Consider the following 22,361-nt stretch of genomic DNA (forward strand, 5'->3'; position numbering starts at 1 on the left):
CTCTTGTCTTGTGTTCTCCAGACCTCCTAGGCGACCCTGATACTTATATTTCCACCAACCCCCTAAATACACCACCTCATATTAAACAGAATGATATATCTTATTTGCATATGACATCCTCCAATCTATTCCTAATAAACTGGGTGTTGTCTGCCCATTCGTGTTCTCAATGTTAATCTTAATACTATTCTCTATTTTCCATATACCTAAATAATGAAGTATAATATTTTAACCCTTAAGACAATGCCTATTGGATTTGGTAAAAGAAGATAGACCAGAAGAATGGTAGATAATTGATTATTTTACTTTTTTAAAAGAGAGAGAGAGAGAGAGAATTTTAATATTTATTTTTCAGTTATCGGCAGACACAACATCTTTGTTTGTATGTGGTGCTGAGGATTGAACCTGGGCTGCACGCATGCCAGGCGAGCATGCTACCGCTTGAGCCACATCCCCAGCCCCAAGATTATTTTACTTTTTTAAAGTTCTAGAAAATGTAAGCTCATCTGTAATTTCATAGAGCACATCAGTGGTTCCTCACGGATGAGGGAAGGGACAGGAAAGAATGACTACCAAGAGGAGATTTGTAAAGATAATGGACATATTCATTATCTTGATTTTAGTAATGATTTCACTGGTCTATATGTATTTCCAAATGTATCAAAATTAATTTTCTAAATGTTCAGTTTATTATATATCCTATGTCTCAATAAAAAGTGAGTAGGGGGCTGAGATTGGGGCTTAGTGGCAGAGTGCTTACCTAGATTGTGTGAGACACTGGGTTCGATTCTCAGCACCATGTATTAATAAATAAAATAAAGGTCCATTGACATCTAAGAAAAATATTTTCAAAACAGTTAGTAGGTTTGTCAGAAAACCACCTAGCCTCATTACTAAGTATAAAAAAATTACTTAATATATGCCTCAACATGGATAAATGACTCCTATGATGTGAATCACTCAGTGCCCCAATTGCTGGGAGTGTTATCTATTAACAAATTGTTAACAAATTAACAAAAGCCTCTCAGGAATATCTCTCAGTAGATTATAGCTTCCTTGCCCAAGATTAAAATACCTGGAAATGGTTAACTGGGAGGCTTACATGTAGTAACTGATGGAATAGAGCTACAAATTTCTGTCTCCCCCTTGCCTTATGCAGAATTATCATGAATACCATCCCATCTCCACATGGGACCAGCTGAAGTCCCTCTTGTAACTGCATTACCAGTCAACTAGTCTCCCTGCCCTACGCTGTTCTCATTAAATGTCCCAGATATTGTCCTTAAGAGCACTCATCACTGAATCATCTGCATGCAAACCTTTGTCTCAGAGTCTGTTTCTTGAGGAACTCAATCTAAGATAACAATCTAATATATTGAAAAGAAAAAGTACACAAAATAGAACTACAATACCTGAAGTAATCTTCTAAATAACATGATAAAATGTTTGTCAATGTTTGTAAATGTTTATTATATAGTTTGGCACAGTCACTATTTGTTAATTTCTTCCTTACCTTTTGGCTGGGTTTCTGGGACAAACTATAGAACACAGGTCTTCATAAAGAAAACTCAACAGCTGGGTGAGATGGTGCATACCTGTAATCACAGCAACTCAGGAGACTGAGGCAGGAGGATTTTAAATTCCAGGCCTGCCTCAGCAACTTAGTAAGACCCTGTCTCAAATCTAAAAAATAAATAAAAAATAAAATGGACTGAGGATGTAGCTCAGTGATAGAGCACTTCTGGTTTCAGTTTCTAGTACTACCAAAATAAAAGAATTCAACAAAGAGATGTATTGGAACTTGGCATGTGATATCAAAAAATCTTTTGTAAAATGTCAACTATTAGGGATAGTGCCTTGCTTTGTAAGAAATATGTTCATTAAATTTTTGTACATGAGGGAACAAACTTGTATCAATATGGCTAGATTCACCCACCATGACAAAATAATGTGAACAATTCAGCAGAAATTATCTTTTACTGCTGCTAGCCAGGAAGGCAGAAAAATTTAGTCTCTTCCTTTTTAAAATTTCTTAAGATGACACCATTAACATTTATACAATTAACTAGATGCTAACTTTGTGGGGGGTATCACATTTTACTAATTGAAGTTACCATGATAATTCCTTCTGCAGAATGAAGAGAGAATATTTTCCATTAAAACTTCACTTGATTTTAACTACCTTGAGTTATGGAACACATGTCTTAACTTAGAACAGAAAGAAAGAAAAGAAAAATGTCCTCAATAGGAAGTCCATCCAAGACTTTGAATCATAAGTGATACCTTCCATCTAAAGATAAACACATGAAAAAAAGGATCAGTAAATACAACAATTCTTTCTTCCTGTCCAACCAACCTTAATCTATCCTTTAGGTGTAGATTTAAGAAAATCATTGCATATATTTTACAGTCAAAGGATAACATGTAAATGAAGTTAACTTCAAAACTATCTTCCTATAATCCAAGAGAGAATATGCAAATTCTGCTCTTGGCTAAATGAAAAGAAATGAAACCCATAAGCCTAAAGGTTTCTCTAATGTGGAAAAATAATCTATAAATGTTGAAAGACAGTATCAGTATGTTTTACTTTGTTCATATTTTACATTTAAACAATATTTTTCCTTTGCCTATTTACCTTTAAACAACATTATCTTATTAATAAGAGTATTTGTAAGCTAAGTATATTAACTTCAATCCACATATGGTATTTGATCTAAAGATTTGGACATCCTGGGTAGAAGTATCATCATGAATACCATTTAGAGAGCTACTTCATGGAAAACATTTCATGTTTAATATACATTATAATTTTCACAGTTATTCCCTATGAAGACTTTTTGACATGTATCATTGATGAAAGCCATCTCTGTGAATAAGATTCCTTGAAGCAGAAGCATAAATATATTAGTATAATACTTATTAGGAATCTGATTTTATGGCCATTGATAAGACTGATAAGGAAAGTCTTCATAGAAAGTATAATTTTAGCATCTTTTAAAAATTGATGATATTTTCCAGCCAATAAGCAGTTGTATAATATTATAATTATAATTGTGACATTATTATAATAATAAATATTTGTATCTTTCATGATAGATGTAAGTAATCAATACCAAGGGAACTATCAATCAGTCCTTAGTAAGGCCATGGAAAACCTAAATATTCCCCTTTAGCTGTGCTGTGATTTATTTCCTGTTAAATACAAAATCCTGAAAAAAAAATGGAACTGGAAGTAATTCCAGTGCTTTTAAGATCAATTTACAATTCAATTTCGTTTGTGACCTTTGAAACATTACCATTCTAAAAGTTCTAGCTTTCCTAATGCCCCAGATTGGAAACAGATATTCTCTCATTAAGAAATAAAACAAAGTAAATCAAGGCAAAACAAAACCTTTGTAAAATTTACAGTCCTCTTTCTTCTCAGTGAAAGAGGAATCTTCACTTAACTTCACTTACATAATTTTACTGTTACTCTAGCTTAAAATACTTCAAGCCTCACAGGCATTTCCCTTAATTTTTTTTCATTACACAATCCAAAAGATGTGTTCTTTTTTTTCTTTTATCTAGTTGGATCTTCTCTATCTCTCACCATTGGTAATACTCTTCACCTTAACATTCATAAACCAAAAGCTTTTTGTATGACAAAAAAATTTAGATAATGAGGTAAAATTAACTACTGAGTAAAATTTGTCTTCAATTAATCTTTATTAAGAAATAACTTATTCTTGCCTTTTCTAGGAATATCCCCAGAATTGTATTATTTGTCTTCTTGGGCTTTAATTTAAAATATTGGAATTAGTAGTGATGTCTAATTCAGACCATGCAAGAAGTTTTCTCATCTGAGCAAGTCACCGAAGACTCTAGGGATTCTGTGACCATCAAACATAATCACAATCTCAACTTTTACTTTTTTTTAAAAAAATTTGGAGTTGTAGATGGACAACATGCCTTTATTTGTTTATTTTTATGTGGTGCTGAGGATTGAACCCAGTGCCTCACATGTGCAAGACAAGCGCTCTGTCACTGAGCCACAACTGCAGCCTTCAACTTTTACTTTAAGTTGAAACAATAATGTCAATAACTTACAGGAAATTTGGAATAAACTTATCACAGGAAACAGAATTTCTTAAATAATGCTTTGAGAAATACCCACCAAATAATTTATTTACAGGAGAGAGGGAAATACAAAGTTAAGCCTTTTATGATATTCAAAAATTTGCCTTAAACACTGAGCAGGATTATGTCTACGACCTTTTATTTTTCATTCTACTTGTGTCACTAACTGGTATGAATCTCACTTTAAAAAGAACATGGCTAAATCTTTTATTGTAAATCAAGTCTTACTAATTGGAAGAGCTAGCCAAAGTTGAGTACATACAAATAATGAAGGTAAACATCAGTAAAAGATTGAGCAAAGAAGTCAGTAAGGAAGAACTGGAAAGAGACACACAAGCATTAGAATGCAGAAATTTTGAATAAATCAGGATCCAGGGAACAGCAGGAGTCATAATAGAATAAGAAAGAGCAGAAGAGCAAACAGCTGGGTTGGGAAGTGTTGTGGTCCTTCTTAGGGGAATCATGTTCAATTGCCACACATGTATTAGATCTCTTTGGAGCTTCACCTATTCTCTTATGCCTTAGCTGATGTCCAACAGCCACTAACTGCATGTCTTAGTTGGTCTCTCAGGTTTGTCTGAAGCAGAAAACACAGTTTACAGCCATATGTAAGACATGCTGGAGGTGCTTGCAAAATGGAAAGTTAATTTTCTGACACTGTGAGTAGCTCTTAAAAATGATTAATATTGGAGTATAAACATCACAGTTCATGCTTCTTTTCTAAGGTATATCTGAGGCATGTGTTTTATGGTTTCTCAGACTTTCTCCATGAAACTAAGCTCTAGTTCCTCATAGGGGTAGTTAGGTTGGTAACATACTCTTTACAGGTTGCTTTCTCCTCCCTTTTTGTTCACAGCCACACTATTCTACCAGGGTAGAATCAATGCCTACATAAACTATTTGAACTCAAATCCTCGTCTCTAGAATTACTTACGGAAAAGCCCAAACCAAAATACTGTTAACCTAAGAATTTTTATTAGGAAAAATATAATCAGTCCTTAAGCATTTTTGGTCTGAGCCTATGGATGTAGTTCAGAAAAAAAAAATACCTAAATAGACTGGAAAACCCATTCATACTTTCCAAAATTGAAGCACATATTTCTTTTGCAATAGAAAATGAGTATAAAGGTATACATAAAGACAGTAGAAGGAGAAAGATTTCAGTGAATTATTATATATCAACTAATGTTAGGGATTAAATGATAGATCTTTAAAGTAATCAAATTGCTTAATGTGCATCATTGAATAAAATAATCTCCAAAATAAATATAAAAATAGTTATAACCTGTTTGTAACCACTCAGAAATGCCATATTATTTGTTTTGTTTTTTCCTTAATTTTAAGCCAGTAAAACATAAATTCAATGGGGTCCTTTTCTCTTCATTAAATTCTGCAGATTTTTCTTTTAGTTGTAAGAGAAACATATTTTTGGAGATATTTTCTTGGATTAGAAAAATCCTTTATTATGTGCATTTCAAAACTACTTATTTACTACACTTAGACAGAGACTCCTTCTTACTTTGTCATTGCAGCTGCTTGTTTTTAAACAAATTTTGCCAAGAGACATAAACCAGATGGCCTTCTTCAAGGGTATACTGTAAGCCATGATAGTCAGCTTATGGTAGTTTCAAGCATCAGACAGCTGGGTATGGAAAGTCATGATGCTATTTGGAAACCCAACATCCAGGGAGAATCTCAAGTTGATAAATAAAACTGTGACTTTGTTTGTTTCAAAACTCAGTTTTTAAGGAAGTTTTAAATTTCTGTTTTATAATATTATAATTATTTTAGTAAAATAAGAATACCTCAAATATTAGAAAATTTGTAGAAAACGGATTCAGAATACATTTCCAAGTAGCATCAAAAAATTATGGGATGGGCTTTCCCAGATAATTTTATGTGTTCCATCAAAAATGATTAACCGATAGTGTACTATTTTATTAGGGTAATATAGTATTTTCAATTGTCATCCCCAATTGTATTGTATAGCAGTATTATTGTTCTACCCTTTGACATGACTTCATGAACAGTGTATTTCTGTGGCCCTGGACTTTGAATATGTCCTTTGATTTGCTTTGACCATTGGATGTGAAAGAAAGAGATGTATTACAGTTACAAATATAGCTCTTACATATGTTCCAGTTACAAAAATACCTCTCATCATATGTTTCTACTTGCCTTTCTGAAACATCGGTAACTCTACCATGTTAAGAATATACTCCAAGTATCTACTGCCCTTCCAGCTTGGACTCTAGAATGAGACACATGGATGAGACTTACTGGGACAATCTACAGTCCCAAAGACTGAGGCAGAGTTTAATTACAGTAGTCCAATAAACAGAGGGAGGATTAGTGGTTGCTATTATGGGTGTGTTTGTTACAGAGCATCATTGTAGCTATAGGTGATTAATACTGGCACACTATGGTAAGGACCCAATGGAAAGCTACCTTAATTATTAGGAGTTAAGGAAAGAGATCAGAGACAATAATAAGATTGGCATTTATATCCTAATCTGTGTGCTGCTAATTTATGAAAGGTACCCATAAAAATTATAAAATTATATCTCTCTTCAGTCTTCAAAACAAAAGGCACAAAAATGACCATCCTTAGTTTCTAAGTACTAAGCTATAATTTGGCATATAAATAAAGGGAAGAAGGGAATAAGCTTAGGGTGAAAGAGGAAGGAAGAAGGAAAGGAAGAAAGGAAGAGAAGGAGGGAGGGAGGGAGGGAAGGAGGAATTCAAGAGAGTGAAAACAAACAAGAAATCACCATCTGAGGAAAAAAGATTAATTTTATTTTATTCAAATGTAAAAATCACTAAAAAGGTAAGAATTTTTAAAATGTCTATCTAAACTATCATTTTTTAATCAACATCTATCCATTCTAGGAAACCACAAAGATATTTTTAAACTTATTGTTTCAGGATGAAATCTCTAAAAAAAACCCACATATTTGGCTAGTAATGGGCAGTCTTCCCTTGAGGCAACTGATGTTTTCAAGAGGAATTTGAGAGAGTGTTCATGGATAAACTAAAACTAATACAAAAATAATTCTGGTGAAAATTGCCTTACAGGCAAGAACTTGCAATTCTCACTGAGTAAACAGATGTTTTTAAACTATTAGAACTTTGTAATTGCAACAAATCCCTACCCCCAAATAGTAGAATTTAAAATAAGCAAGAAAGGAAAAAATGTAAGCAAACCGACAACCTAATACTAGAAATTTATGTTGACTTTAGTGGCTAATGGCTATATTTTTCTTTATGAGAGACTTTTTATGTCTCTCAAATACTGTAATTAGAAGAATATATTATGGTCACAGATTATTTTATATATTGCTATGTAACAGCACCTAAAATTCATAATTCAACCTTATTATAGGAAGATGAAATTGAATATGAAAAAATTTATCCTACATTAATATTTTGTTAAATAAACTATGGTGGAAATGGAGTTCTTGTTAATAAAATAGTTTTTCAAGAACTTATTCATTCCCAAACAGTAAAACCCCTTTTCTGTGGGCCTAGGGATTGATACAGGGCCTCATGCATGGCAGTCAACTGTTTCACCCCCAACCCTTGACTGTTATAACTTTTGAGTGAATAGTTTACCATTTAAATTTAAGGTCATCAATCAAAAAAAAAACTTAACATGTACTGAACAGTTACCATATAATCATATTGTTTGACTTAGGGATGATAAAAGGTATGTGATATTGTTTCCACTATATTGGAACAAAAACTCTAAAAAATGGTAAAGAGTTATATACAGCTATGTAAGACACATAAATTCATTATAAGGACTTTACCAGCAATATATAAACTGAGAGTTCGAAGAATAGAGAATAGAATAATGGATTGAGACCAGAGGGGATTTCAAGTCATGATGCCTGCACTGGGTCCTGACTGATAATTAGGTCTTTCCTAAAGTAAAGGTCAGGGGTCCTCATGCACTTTAAAAGATCCTTTACATTTGGCTTTACCAAGCATTTTATGTAATTACATTCCATTTCTTCTACTGATATTGAACACAAAAAAATGACCTGAATTTTAAACATCTTTTTAAGAAATTGTAGTTTCAGAATCAGGAGTTAAGAAACAAATTATTTATATTTATCCCTGTTGTTGCTAGCAAATCTGGAAGGGAGAACATAGACCTTGAGAATAAGAAATCCAATGTGGGATTTATTGGAAGCAGGATTTGGTACAGCAGATAAGGGTTCATACCCTGAGTCAAAATATAAGTTCTTAATACATTTCCTATATGAGCTTGGGAAAACTGTTTATTCTCTCTAAATGTAAATTTATTCATCTCTAAGATAATAAGGTTCTCCTGAGAATGAGATGATACATGTAAGACACTAAACCCATATTTGGCACAGAAGTGTCGATAAAAAAGTAACTGTAGCATAAGTTGAGATCAGATATTGTAATAGCAGCACAGTCCACAACATTCAAGTTATGGAACCCATCTAGGTGACCATAAATACATGAATGGATAAAAAAAAATGTGGTATATATACACAATGGAGTTCTACTCGGCTATAAAGAAGAAACTGTGTCATTTGCTGGTAAATGGATGGAACTGGAGAATATCACACTGAGTGAAATAAGCTAGACTCAGATAGTCAAGGATCAAATGTTTTCTTTCATTTGTGGAAGCTAAAGAGAAAAAATAATAATAAAAATAGAAGTGAGAACAGTAGAGTAGAAATAAGGCACCAAAGAAGAGGAAGGAGGAGGAGGCAAAGGAGAATTAGGGAATAAATTTGACTAAATTATGACATGTGCATATGAATACATCACAATGTATTCCAAATACATATATAAATGTATAAATAAATAAATGGAAGACCAATAGAGTAGAGGAAGGGGATTAGGAGGGAAAGGAGGATGAGAGGGAACTGGACAGTACTGAGGAATAAAATGGAGAAAACTATGTTATATGTATTTATCAGTATGTCTTAATAAAACCTACTATTATGTATAACTACAATGCACTAAAAATATAAAATATGCAGGTCTTTTATTTTATGCAAGTTTCATCTAACCTATCCAGAAAAAAGTGAAGCCTAAAATTTTAGTACATGCTCATAATTTTAGCTTTAGGTTTACATACTTATTTTTTAGTGGTTCTTTTTGGAGTTGAGAAAATAAACTTATTAACATCATGTAACTTGCAAAACCACAGTAAATATAGGGAAGCCTTAGTCCTGTATGTAAGGAATATATAACCTAGAAGAACTATGATATTATAGTTTTTCCACATCTCTCCTTTCCTGAATAGTGTGTTAGGTTTAAGTTGGAGAAAAACTTGTAAACAATAAAGTGTTTTGAGCATATAAAGACAGAAAAGTGTGTGCATATAAAAATAATGAGAAACTTCTACTTTTATACTGGGATAATTCAAGAAGGGGAGAATCCTGGCTGAATCAGAATTCCTCATATTATGAAAGAAAGTGGGAAAAGGATTAATCCTATACATATATATCCTTTTAACATTTTTATTAGGGCTGCTTAAAAAAGAAAACACATTTTTCTGTGCATTTTTTAAGACACTGTATTCTCTTCCATTACCCATTTTGCAATTTTCTCAAAAACAAATACCCATAAAATAGGGGCAGAGCACCTATGGAATGATTACATTTCCTAGTCTCCTTTGCAGCTTAGGTGTGGTCATGTGACTGACCTCTGGCCAAGAAAGTAAAAAAAAGAAATGCAATGTGGCATCCTTCAAGAAAATTTTCTAAAAAAAAATTTCTATGTACCCTTTGCACTTTTTTTCCTTACCTTCTTGCACCTTTTCATTGAAAGTGAATGTGGTGGAAGCTCCATCTTGCAACACATGGATAAGAATTCACCACATAAGGACAGTTGGACAGAAAGCAGGAATAAGCAGAGCCACTAAACCAGTCTTGACTTCATACTTCCAAGTGTCTTCAGGAGATGAAAACATGCTTCTGTATGTTTTAATGCACTATTAACTTGAGCCTCTATTTCTCTCAGCAAATTCAAATTATAATTGATAAAGAGTTTCTTGGAAAATTACATTTAGAAGAGTTTTGCTTTATAACAACATCTTCAAAAGCTCATCTGCTCCAGGCAGAATTTTAAAAGTGTGTATTTAGAGAAGGGACATTTGTGATAAGTAAAAGCCAAGAAACACACTGCAAGTAAAGTCAAATATTGAAATTATCTCCCAAATGAGGTTAGTCCTATTGATATAAAATCTGTTTTATAAGTCTTTTTCTATTGACAATAATTAAAATATGAGGTTTTTTGATAATAAGCAAATTTGTTCCTTGTCCACTGAAGAAATAGAATGTCTGTAATGAAGAATGGAATTGTGTGTATAGAACTATCCTGGGAAACAGAAATGTTCAATAACTTTGAGAAAAAGATTCAGGATATTGATGTACAGTTAACTCTGAGATTATGAGACTTTTATTTCTAGTTAATTTCTTATCTGAAGAAAGTTTTAAACTAACCTCTGTGAACTGTAAAGATTTATAAGAATCTGAAAATGTTGAAAATATAATGTAAATGATCCTGTATAATATGGTGATTATTAAAGCAAATAATTCTGCAGCTCTTGAGTATCTAGCAATGGGAACATACAGAAGATAAGCTGATGGGCAGAAATTTCTATGGAATACATTTCACAGTGCCCTTTCATAAATAAATCAGTCCTATCAATGTAGACCAAAATAGAAAAATAAATAGCAAACAATATACTTAACTATGAAAAAAACTTGAAGATTAAGAATAAATTCTAGCATTCAGGTGAATTGGCAGTGTATCTGTTTACAAGAATGTTTCCTGCCAAATATTGTGGTGGGTTCTCTAGTACTTCCTTTACATTTGTGAGCTAAATTTTAAAAATGCAGTGTATGAAATTTGTTAATAAATAATGATTCTCAAAAAGATCTTGAGACTGAAAATCTAAACAGAAGTCTTTGCTTTCATTTTGGTCTTAACAGTTCAAAGAAATGGTCATGAACACAAATTTGCTTCTTCCTCAATCTATCATATTTTCCTTTATATTGCCTCCATGACTGAATGCACTCACTTGGAGTAAAATAATGATTCTGAAAAGGGATATAAACAACTTTCTCATATTATGGACATTTTTTTTCTTATTCCTTATTTTTTAATTCTATGAAGCTCAGAAACTAACAGTAGAATTATGTATTGGCCCATACTTTGGCCTGGGGGCTGAAGGGTGAAGATTTAATCTTGTGTGAAAATCTTCAGATATGACAGAGACTAATTCTAAGACTGTAGTGTTAACCTTTCCTGAGTTGGTGATGTGTGCTTATCATGTATCTTCTCAACTACATATGACACTGTGAAAATTGAAGAGGCTGCTAATGCTACTATAGCAGTGTATCTCATTTAGAAACAAACAGTTCTGGAAAAGCTCCCAGATTATGCATCTGCCCCTCTAGCTTCCACTTTAGAAGATAGAATTGTATGGAAATGAGGATTAGTATGCTATCCTTACAATCTGTCAGCAGTTTGAGGTTATTTACCTTACCTTAACATGAGAGAAAAAATATTTATTGAATGTCTTAGTAGAAAAATTACAAATAAGATAGCAAATGTTTATAGGAAGTTTGCATTAGGAGTGGGCTTGCAGAATTATATGCTCATTTCTTAGAGTCTGAATATAGAGATGATTTAGGCACTTTCTCTTCACATCAGATTTCTTTGGATTCTACTCCTGTTTTATATTCTTTTCTTTTTTTTGTCTCATTTTGCCTTCTGCAGTAAAAATGGCAGCTTGAAGGAGTGCTTCAGTGCTGTGGGCTTGGCACTACTGGGACAGAACAATGAAGAAATCTCTGGGAAACAATTTGCAGTTCTCCCACCTTCAATATCCTATTGGCTTGTGATACTGTGGTCCCAGAACGATGGTTACAAATTTGGAGAAAAACATTCTCTAAAGCAGTAGTGCCCACATACTTATCTGAGAGTCGGAATTAGGCAATGATAGTATTCAGGGATCCAGGTGAAATTCAAATATAGAACAATGCAGTATGTTTTCCTAAGGCTTCTTTTTTTAATTTCTTATTTTTTATTCTTCTTGTACTTAAAAGTATATTTATTACTTTTAAAACTTACCAGCAAATTTCACTTCAGTGTTCAGGCAGAAAAGTATATACATTACAAGTGTGAAGTCCCATAAACTTTCTTAAAGGAAATACATCAATTTTTTTGCATATGGATTTCCAGTTTTCCCAGCACCATTTGTTGAAGAGGCTATCTTTTCTTCAATGCATGTTTTTGTCAACTTTATCTAATATAATTGTAAGTTTGTGGGTTAGTCTCTGTTCCTCTATTCTGTATCATTGGTCGACCAGTGTGTACTGGTGCCAATACCATGCTGTTTTTGTTACTATTGCTCTGTAGTACAGTTTAAGTTCTGGTATAATGATGCCACCTGCTTCATTCTTCCTACTAAGGATTGCTTTAGCTATTCGGGGTCTCTTATTTTTCTAGATGAATTTCATGATTGCTTTTTCTATTTCTATGAGGAATGCCATTGGGGTTTTGATCAGAATTGCATTAAATCTATATAGTGCTTTTGGTAGTATAGTCATTTTGATAATATTAATTCTGTCTATCCAAGAGCAAGGTAGGTCTTTCTAACTTCTTAGGTCTTCTTTGGTTTCTTTCTTTAGGGTTCTGTAGTTTTCATTTTATAGATCTTTTACCTGTTTCATTAAGTTGATTCCCAAGTATCTTTTTTTTGAGGTTATTGTAAATGGGGTAGTTTTCCTCATTTCCTTCTCAGAGCTAGATGGCCTTCAGTGGATGAATGGATAAAAAATGTAGCATATATACGCAATGGAATTTTACTCAGCAATAAAAGAGAATAAAATCATGCCATTTGCAGGTAAATGGATGACATTGGAGAAGATGATGCTAAGCAAAGTTAGCTAATCCCAATAAAACAAATGCCAAATGTTTTCTCTGATAAAAGGAGGCTCACTCATAGTGGGGTAGGGTGGGGGAGCATGGAAGGAATAGATGAATTCTAGATGGGGCTGAGGGGTGGGAGGAAAAGGCACGGGGCAGGGGATTAGCAAGGAAGGTGGAATGTGATGAACATCACTATCCAAAGTACATGTATAAAGACATGAATTGGTGTCAACATACTTTATATACAACCAGAGATATGAAAAATTGTGCTGTATATATGTAATAAGAATTGTAATGCATTCCACTATCATTTATTTTTTTAAAAAAATCAATTAAAAAAAGGAAACACATCAATATAACTAGCATCACAACCAAGAAACAAAACATTACCCAGATATAGAAACCTGCTCTTGCATCTGATAATCATGATTTCTCAGAAAGGAAACCATAATCTGGCTTCTAACCCCTATCATGTCTGCTTTGGGTTTTTAAATGGTTTTATACAATAAATATTCTTTTGTGCCTGACTTCTTTTATGTCACACTGTGTTCATATTTTTTATTTGCCAACATTTCATTTATTTTACAAAACATCATTGATGATAGAATTTGATTTTTAAGTGCTCTCATGCTGATTTCCCTATTAATGTTTTGGGGATTTTTTTGTTTCCTCTAGCAATTCAGTATCACAGGAATCAATACTCTTGGTCTCGTGTCTTCTTTAGATCACATATAAAACTCAGAATCATATTGAATCTAAATACTTAAATGGATGGGAAAGCTACTCCAACATATCTGGCCAAATGGAATTACAAGGAGAAATACGGATTTTAAAATAGCACTTTCTTGATGTTAGACCAGAACCATGTTGTTACACAATAATGCCATCTTATGGCTATTCAGCAATTTGTACTCTAGGAATTACTTTCATTTTTATTATCTCATTTGAACTGTACTACACTCTTAGGCTTTAAGAAATAATTTTCTGAAAATATGGCAGATTTATTAATATTTTGAGACATAGAAATATGGTATTAGAATGAAATTAAAGAAAACAGGACAGTATCTGACACTTAGTAGGTAGGCCCTTCTTGTTTTGGGAATAAGAAAAGGGCTTTGTTTCTCTAATACCAGATAGATCTTATGTTAATTCTTTATTTTCATATTTCCTATAGGTAAATTTTATAAGAAGTGAGTATCTAGCAATTAGCCAATAAAAACAGAATTGTTCAATAAGGTACATATTTATCTCCTATGTGCATACACACACACACACACACACACACACACACTTATACACAAATATATATATATATATATATATATATATATATATATATATATATCCATAGATCATGATATTTTGGAATTTAATATTGACTATGTTTACTATTTGTGAGCAACAAAAACACCTCTGGAAAGGAGTCACTTTTAACATTTTAATTATTTGTAACTTTGCTAAGATAAGTGCTGAAATTCTATTTGCTGGAAGACAATTTTTGAAACAGTTTTCAAGATAATGAGTGAGCAGTCACAAATCAGTTTGGTTTTAATTCCTTCCTTGTCCTCACCTAAAGAGTAATGTCTGCTTTATTTTATGACATATAATAAAGGTGAGCTTTGCAATTATAACATTCACGAATTGGGTGATTGATAGTCTCAGAATTTATGACTTAGGAATGCTGAGAATCTAATGCATTTTCTCTTACTTGTAACTTTTTGTGAGTAAAATATGTGATCCTATTAGAATTAAATATTTTTGTGAGAAAAATGCAGATGTGCCATTTAGTATGTGCTCTGGCAAGTCACTTGACATCAAGTCACTTAACCTTGGTGTAATTTAGTTTTGTCCTCTGTAAAATAAAAAAAAAAAAAGAAGGAAAAAATACTAAGTTTTTTTCTGGCTATAAAAAGTTTAGATTATCAGATTATTGTTCAGCTAATATTAATGTATCTATCTTCTTCCACTATAGGAAGAAACTGCTTTACCAGTGTAGCGATATCAGTCTTATCCATGTGATTTGCCTTGGTCAAAGAAATGTCAGTGGCCTTGACAGGAGTTGAGATTTTAGTGTTCATGGCAGGTTAGACGTGATTCATGCTCTGAGGATACATCATTAGAAGAGCATGCCACTGACCCTTTATCTTAGGCCCAGAGTAAAGACATACATATCAGATCTTAATTTAACATGAATTGTGGATCTTGAAGCAGAGTTTCCTAGCCATACCCAGCCTGAGTCACCTAAATTAAAAGCAACTAAATATTCAAAAACATCTGTTATTTTATGTGTTAAAGTTTTGGGGTGATTTGTATCACAGCATCATTGTGTTAATAGCGAACTAATACAATATTATACATGGAGCATATATGAAAAATTACTGATAAAACCCTTCTTACTGACTCAAATGAATTTTGATTTAAACCCAATTTTAAATAAGCCAACCCAAGTTGGCTTATTTAAAATTCAGCAGATTTTTGTCAAAAACCCAACATGAAGGCTGTACTGGACTTTGTCTATTTATGACAGCATAGCTTCTAAATCTGTCCCCAAACTTAAGAATCTACCATTGTATTGGTCTCAGTGAGACACAAGGTCCTGATTATCATTATAACACTTACCAATCCAAGTTATTCATTTTCCCTGTCCCTTGGAAGTTAGAATCTAGTTCCATGATCTAAGCCTATGTTACAACAGGAGTCTTCAATTCATGGTCCACCCACAAAATCTAGTCTTCCAACTATTTTGGTAAATAAAGATTTCTCAGAATAAGTGTTGCTGATTCATTTATGTATTGCCTATGGTTTCTTTCACCCTGCAGTAGCAGAGATGAAAAATTCTGAAAGAAACTACAGGGTCTATACAGACTAAAATATTTGTTAATTGGTACAGAAAATAAACAAACCTCTGCTTTATCAGGTGCTTTTGACAGAAACTTTAATTGTACAGTGAGTAATTTAGAAATTTCTTGACAGTGACAGTAAGCAGGGCACTTTCAGTGGGAATGATTCACCTGTAATAACAGTGGATCATGGCTATGACACCAATCCACCAATCTGTAATTCATATTTACCTTGTATCTTAGTGCTGGATATGGTACTGGATGTCTAGCCTTGTTTTAAACCTGACTAAGGCCTTCTCATCCATCCAATGTGAGATTTGATATCCTTCTGTAACTATGTACATTACACAGTTCTACCTAATGTAATCAGAGTTACTTTCTGTTATTTGTAGGACAAAATGTTGAATGGTCTGTACATTTTCATTTATTCCTGAGTCTGAATAAGATGTTTTCATTCCACTCCCCAGGGATCTTATTCTTGTCTACTATCAGAGCTCATATACATCAACCCATTTTTACTGGCTGGTTTTTCATTTTCTCTCCAGGAATGGGAAGTTGCTCAAATCAGAAACTGAGTCTAATTCATTTCTCTGTGGTGATGAGGAAATTTTGAAAGAGTTTTCAAATAAATTAGTGTCCAAGATTTTCAGTGCCATGATCATCATTTCCTCATCAAAATAGTCACTGTAACTGAATGATTACCAGGTATAAGAAATCCACTCTGCCCTCTATATGTACTATGTCAACTAATCCTCATAATGATCTAGCGACATAGGTACTATTCATATCCTATTTTATAGTGGAGGATTTTGTGGAGCATAAAAATTGGGAACTTGCTCTAGAACCCATAGCAAAGCCGGGATTCTAAAACAGATCAGACTCTGGGGTTTCTGCTCCTAAGCAAATACTTAAAACAGTTTAATCTGAGACTAGAGTAGAAATCATGGAAAATGGAAAGGTTCATGACTAATTCCTAGAAAAAATCAACTGGAGTAAAATTAGAAGTCTCTTCTGGCTCTGGTTAAGGAAAAAGTGGATCTACTAGGTTAGAAGACACTCTTGTCTTTTGCTAGAAATTGGAAAGATCTCAGATATATGGTGAGATTTTAACTACTCTGGGGAATTTTATTAGTGCTTGTGCTTCTTTTTAAGTCTTGGATTGAAGGTGAACTGGAAGGGAAAAGTCTGAATGGTCCTTTGAAAAGTAAATGTCTGGTTCACTGGTCAAAGATGACTTATAAGTGTAGGAGAAGCTTTACAAAGCACAAAGTATTATCTTTTCTTTAGTGTGAGAATAGTAGGTACCTACAGAATTATAGTAATCAATGGCTACTCAAGAAACCCCAGAGGTACTTAGGGAATGGTCAGTAGCCAGGAATGCTGGGAGAAAAAGTGACTGAAGAGGATAAGAGAGAAACAAGCATGTTCTGACATTGTAATGAGTACTCCAAAAGAAGGTAATGAAACTGACCTCATTGGAGAAGCTTGCAGAAGCTCACAATTAATGGGGAATATTGAAATTATATTAGGGTGGTAAAGACTGTCTTTTCAGTGTATACACAGGATTTCTGAATTTCTATTCCTTCATTAAGCCTGATTCAGACATTCTAGAACCACATGTTTTCAATTTGAGATATATCTATTATGCCATCCAAGGGAGAAATATTCTCAGCTTTATGGAAGGATTTTGAGTCCAGATACATAGGACATCCACTTTATATCCAGCACTATATTAGATATGAGTTCATCACATAAAATAAAAAAATAACCATAGCCTTTAAATAACTTGCGAAAAGGGCAAAAAGTAAACAAATTGCTAATTATATGGTAAATTGTAGAAATAGGCCTATCAAAGAATGTACTCTACAGGGTAGCCACCAAGTCTGAAAACATTTACAAATACCAAGTGATTTATTGGTATTATATTTTACATTATATGGTAAAACAACATCTAAGTTTCCAGACATCATGATCCAACAACAGTCTTAGAATATTAAGATGGATATTATACCTTAGGTGAGACATGAAGGATAGGTAGGACAGAGAACATAGAACATTTTGGGGACCTACAAAATAATTTAATGTTGCTAGAGCACAATTTTGGAAAGGTGTAAAACAGGAAGTGGTGCTGACCAGATGAACAGGGGTCATGGGAAGGCCAAAAATGCCCTGTTAATGAGTCTGAAAATTTTTGTCAGAGAAATGATATGAGAGTACAAAAGTTCTTACATTTCAGAAAAATAACTCTGGATAAAACTCTTGGGAATAAACTATGAAAACTCAGTGGAGACAACTGAGATTTTAATGTTGGAAGTATCTGTTTTAGAGCCTAGTGTAGTAAACTAAGTAATAAAATGAAAGTAATGATGGCTAGAAATGGACAGAGGTTAGAGATTCTAAAAATAATATTATTTAAAAAATGGTTTGATTTTCTCTGGGAGCAGAGGAAAAACTTAGAAAACTAAATTCAGAGTCAAAACTTTGAAATAAATTGTTCTACACTGTTAGAGAACTTCATTTAAACCTCAAATTTTAAAGAAAACAAAATTTCATGTGATGTGAGGTAAAGGAATTTATATAAATGTTCCCTAAAGTAACTAAAAAGTAAAAAAGCTGAATATTTTAAGTAAGGCAAGTACTAAAATGATTTTAAATCAATTCAACAAATTCTCCATAGCAAAAAAAAGTAGACAAGGAGGAGATGTATATTTTATATTCTCCAACTTTTCATACTGCCTCAATTAAATGAACAAACCTACTTTGACATTACCTGAAATTTTAGAGGATGATGCAATGTTCTAACATGTTAATTTCTGTAAAGAATAACTTCTAGAATCAGTTCATTAGTGTGAATTATTCATCATTATATGTTTTCATTCCACTTACCTTTTTCCAATGATAATGCTTCTCTTGCTTTTCCTGTCATATTTCATGGAGGGCATTGAAATAAAGTCTAGAATTCCTTAATCATTCAATAAAATGGAAATGTTACCTACCCTTGTCGGTCCTTGTACATTTTGTTCACTTTTTCCCATTGGAAATCCAGCTGTGAGAGAGCTTCCTGTAGTTTTGCCCTTTCCACTGGCATGGCACTTTGCAATGCTGCTGTCTTCTTGTTGTGAATTATGTCAATTCGACCTGAGATTTGTTGCAGACTGTCCTTTATATTCTGTAATATTGAAATTTTAATACAAGTAAAAGATAAATCACCCTTCTATGGAAAAAAGGAAACATATATCTAGAAATAATGGACCGTCCTGCAATTCTTATTGACTTTTTAAAGTTATTAGCCTTTTGAAGTCCAAGGACTTCAACATAAACCGATAGGTAATTCACTGTCCTCATCCTGATATAGTTGATAACTCCCTATATCTTAAAAATGCCTTCATTTGGATTCTCTAACTCTAGCTTTACTATGTTTTCTTCAACCTTCATGCCCACAGTTCTATCTCATTTTCTCTATCCTTTCTCCTTAATGGATCTCAATATTGGAAGGGTCTAGGTCAGTGTTCACACTTCTTTCCTTCACTAGCCATATGCCATCCTAATTGTTCCTATGAGTTCAATACCCTCTAAAAGACAATGACTTTCAAACTTTTATTTCCATCTCAGACCTCTCCTCTGAATTCCAAACTAACAAACCCAAGTACTTTCTTATACTAGAATGTCCCATGAGCATCTCAGACTAAGTACGTCCCCAATAAAATTCTCACTTCCTCCCTTGGTAGAGGTCTTACAGAAATGAACATTGTTGCTTGCCTAGATTATTGCAACTATTATTGAAATGGTCCATTTTGTTACACTGCCTCTCTTCCAGTCAATTCTCTACACAACAAAAAAATATTGTTTTTATTGGTGCATTAAAATTATACATAATAGTGGGGTTCATTTGCATGTGCACATGACATAATTTGGTCAATTCTTTTAAAACCTAAATTGGATCATAATAGTCCTCCAAACCCTCCAATGTCTCATCAAACCCATTTTCTTTATTGTGGCCTATGAAGTTCCATGAAACTTGGTTTTATGCCACCTAGCTTTCCAACCTTATTTTTTCCTAGTCTCCACATAGTTGACAATATTCCATCTCATAAGCCTCTGTGCATTCTTGAGTATGCTAAGCATACTCTTGCTTCAGGGTTTCAAAAGTTTCTAATATCTCCACCAAATGCACTTTTCCCTAATAACATTTACATGACTTCTTTCTCATATTAGAAGAAACATCTCTATCACTCTATTTTAAATATTAGCTCCCACCCTTCATATTTCCTGTATTTTTTCATGTCCCTATGACTAATATTAAATTATATATCAAGAGATCTGTGCACACCACTAGACTAAACTCCACTAGGTGGGGAGGTTTCATCTATTTTGCTCTCTGTTGGATTTCCAAAGTTCAAACAAACAACTTGCACATGATGAGTATTTAATGCTCCTCTGTTGAATAAATGAGTAAATTAATGTATCTCACAAATTAACTTCATAATTTCATCTATATTATATTTAAGGGGAAATCACAAACCACAAATTCATTTTGTAAAAATTAAAATCTTTAAAAATATTGATTCCCGAAATTTGCTTAAATAATACATACTTGGCTAGTCTCTCTAGTATAAGTCTGGCTATTTTTTTTGTCATTTGAATTGTTGCAGACAAGACTGTTGAATAAATATTTACTTATCTTTTTCCATCTACAAGGAGGAATATAGGTAATGAAAGTAAAAATGGGTAATGTTGTGCTCATTTGTAAGAAGTTTAAAATGGATTATATACTGGTAATAAGGGAGGGTGTGGTTCAGAGAACTGAAGGAATAGAAAAAAGTAGAGAAGCCTCAGCTAAATGAGAAAAAAATAATTTTTGTACCAAGGATTGAACTCAGGAAATTTAACAACTGAGCCACATGTCCAGCATTTTTTAATTTTAATTTTAACTTTACTTTGGAATAGGGTCTTGCTGAGGCTGGCTTAGAACTCTGATTCTCCTGCCTCAGATTCCTGAACCACTAGGATTACATGTGTGTGCCACCTTGCCCAGCAAGAACGAAAAATGGGCTAAGTGGTACCAAATACTTTCTAAAAATTCAGAAAAACAATGGATAATATACCATATCATATATCTTATTTGTTCACAGGCTCAAGAAAGGGTTCATGGAGAAGGTTCAATCTGGGGTAGTCATAACTGAGTAGTGGAAATGGGAAAAACATTATGGCTAATAGGTAACATATATGTAAGTACAGGTAACATGAGAAGATTTTGCTGATTTTTTGAAAATGCAGAGGCTCAAGGAAAGACAAATCAAAAACAGAGACTACAGATGTTTAATAATGGGCTTTGGATCTCAAATTGAAAATTCTGCATGTAATTCAGAAGCCAATGAAGAGTAATGGTTTTCAAAAAAAACATTGTCAAAAGTTTTCAATAGGGCTGGGGATGTGGCTCAAGCGGTAGTGCGCTTGCCTGGCATGCGTGCGGCCCGGGTTCGATCCTCAGCACCACATACAAAACAAAGATGTTGTGTCCGCTGAAAACTAAAAAAATAAATATTAAAATTCTCTAAATTCATTCATTGTCTCTCTCTCTTTCTCTCTAAAAAAAAATTTTCAATATATACAGAAGTAGGAGGATAGTATACATAGCCCTCATGACGTTGTGCCAGATGTTATGACTCCGTTAATAATCTTGTTTCATTTATACATTCAAACATTCACCTCTTCAACTCTATTATTATGAAACAAACTGATATTTTATTTCATTCAAAAATACTTTAAAATGTTTTTCTAATATGTAAAAATTCTTTTCAATAAATTTATACACAATAAGTGTCATTATCATACATTCAGAAATAATAAATCTGTTGATTTAATCAAATTTCTAGTTGGGCCAGGAATGGTGGTACATACCCATAATCCCAGAGACTGAGGCAGGAGAATCACAAATTCAAAGCCATCCTCAGCAACAGTTCGGCACTAAGCAACTCAGTGAAACTCTGTCTCTAAATACAATACAATATAGGGCTGGGGATGGGGCTCAGTGGTTGAGTGCTCCTCAGTTTAATCCTTGGTACTGCTCCCCCCCCAAAAAAAAATCTATCTGGTATTTACATTTCAGTTGAATTGGGAAAGAAGTTTAGGATGGAGACATGACAGAATTTGGTGAGTGTGTGTTATGTGAAAGGAGGTCTTGAATAAATCCCAGGTGTCTGTGACATCCAAATGAGGCTTATGTGTGTGCGAGTGATGATCATATTTAGAAATTGCTGGTGCACCAAACTAAATTCCAATCAGCAGTTGGCATCCAATTTGGGAAAGAAAAATAAAAAGGCAACTTTGTTTGGGTCATACATATTTTGCAATTTGTACATAGTCTGGTCTCTGACAAGTAAAGAACACTGGTAACTGGGCAAGGATGATTTAATGGCAAATATACGTTAGAGTATAGTCTACTGCACTGTGCCAGAGAGCTTTAAAAACTTCTTTCTC

The 22,361-nt window shown here is 33.3% G+C and overlaps 1 protein-coding gene across 3 annotated transcripts in view; it reads right to left on the reverse strand.

The window, feature by feature from the left end:
* Dmd (dystrophin) overlaps positions 1 to 22,361 on the reverse strand; it is a 2,011,337-nt gene that overhangs the window by 1,118,479 nt on the left and 870,497 nt on the right. For all 3 annotated transcript variants that reach the window (XM_077107047.1, XM_077107046.1, XM_077107045.1), the window contains one exon: positions 18,878 to 19,050. In XM_077107047.1, coding sequence (XP_076963162.1) covers positions 18,878 to 19,050 — 173 coding nt within the window. The remainder of the gene's footprint in view (positions 1 to 18,877; positions 19,051 to 22,361) is intronic.

Source organism: Callospermophilus lateralis, chromosome X (genome assembly GCF_048772815.1).
Source record: "Callospermophilus lateralis isolate mCalLat2 chromosome X, mCalLat2.hap1, whole genome shotgun sequence".
NCBI lineage: Eukaryota > Metazoa > Chordata > Mammalia > Rodentia > Sciuridae > Callospermophilus > Callospermophilus lateralis.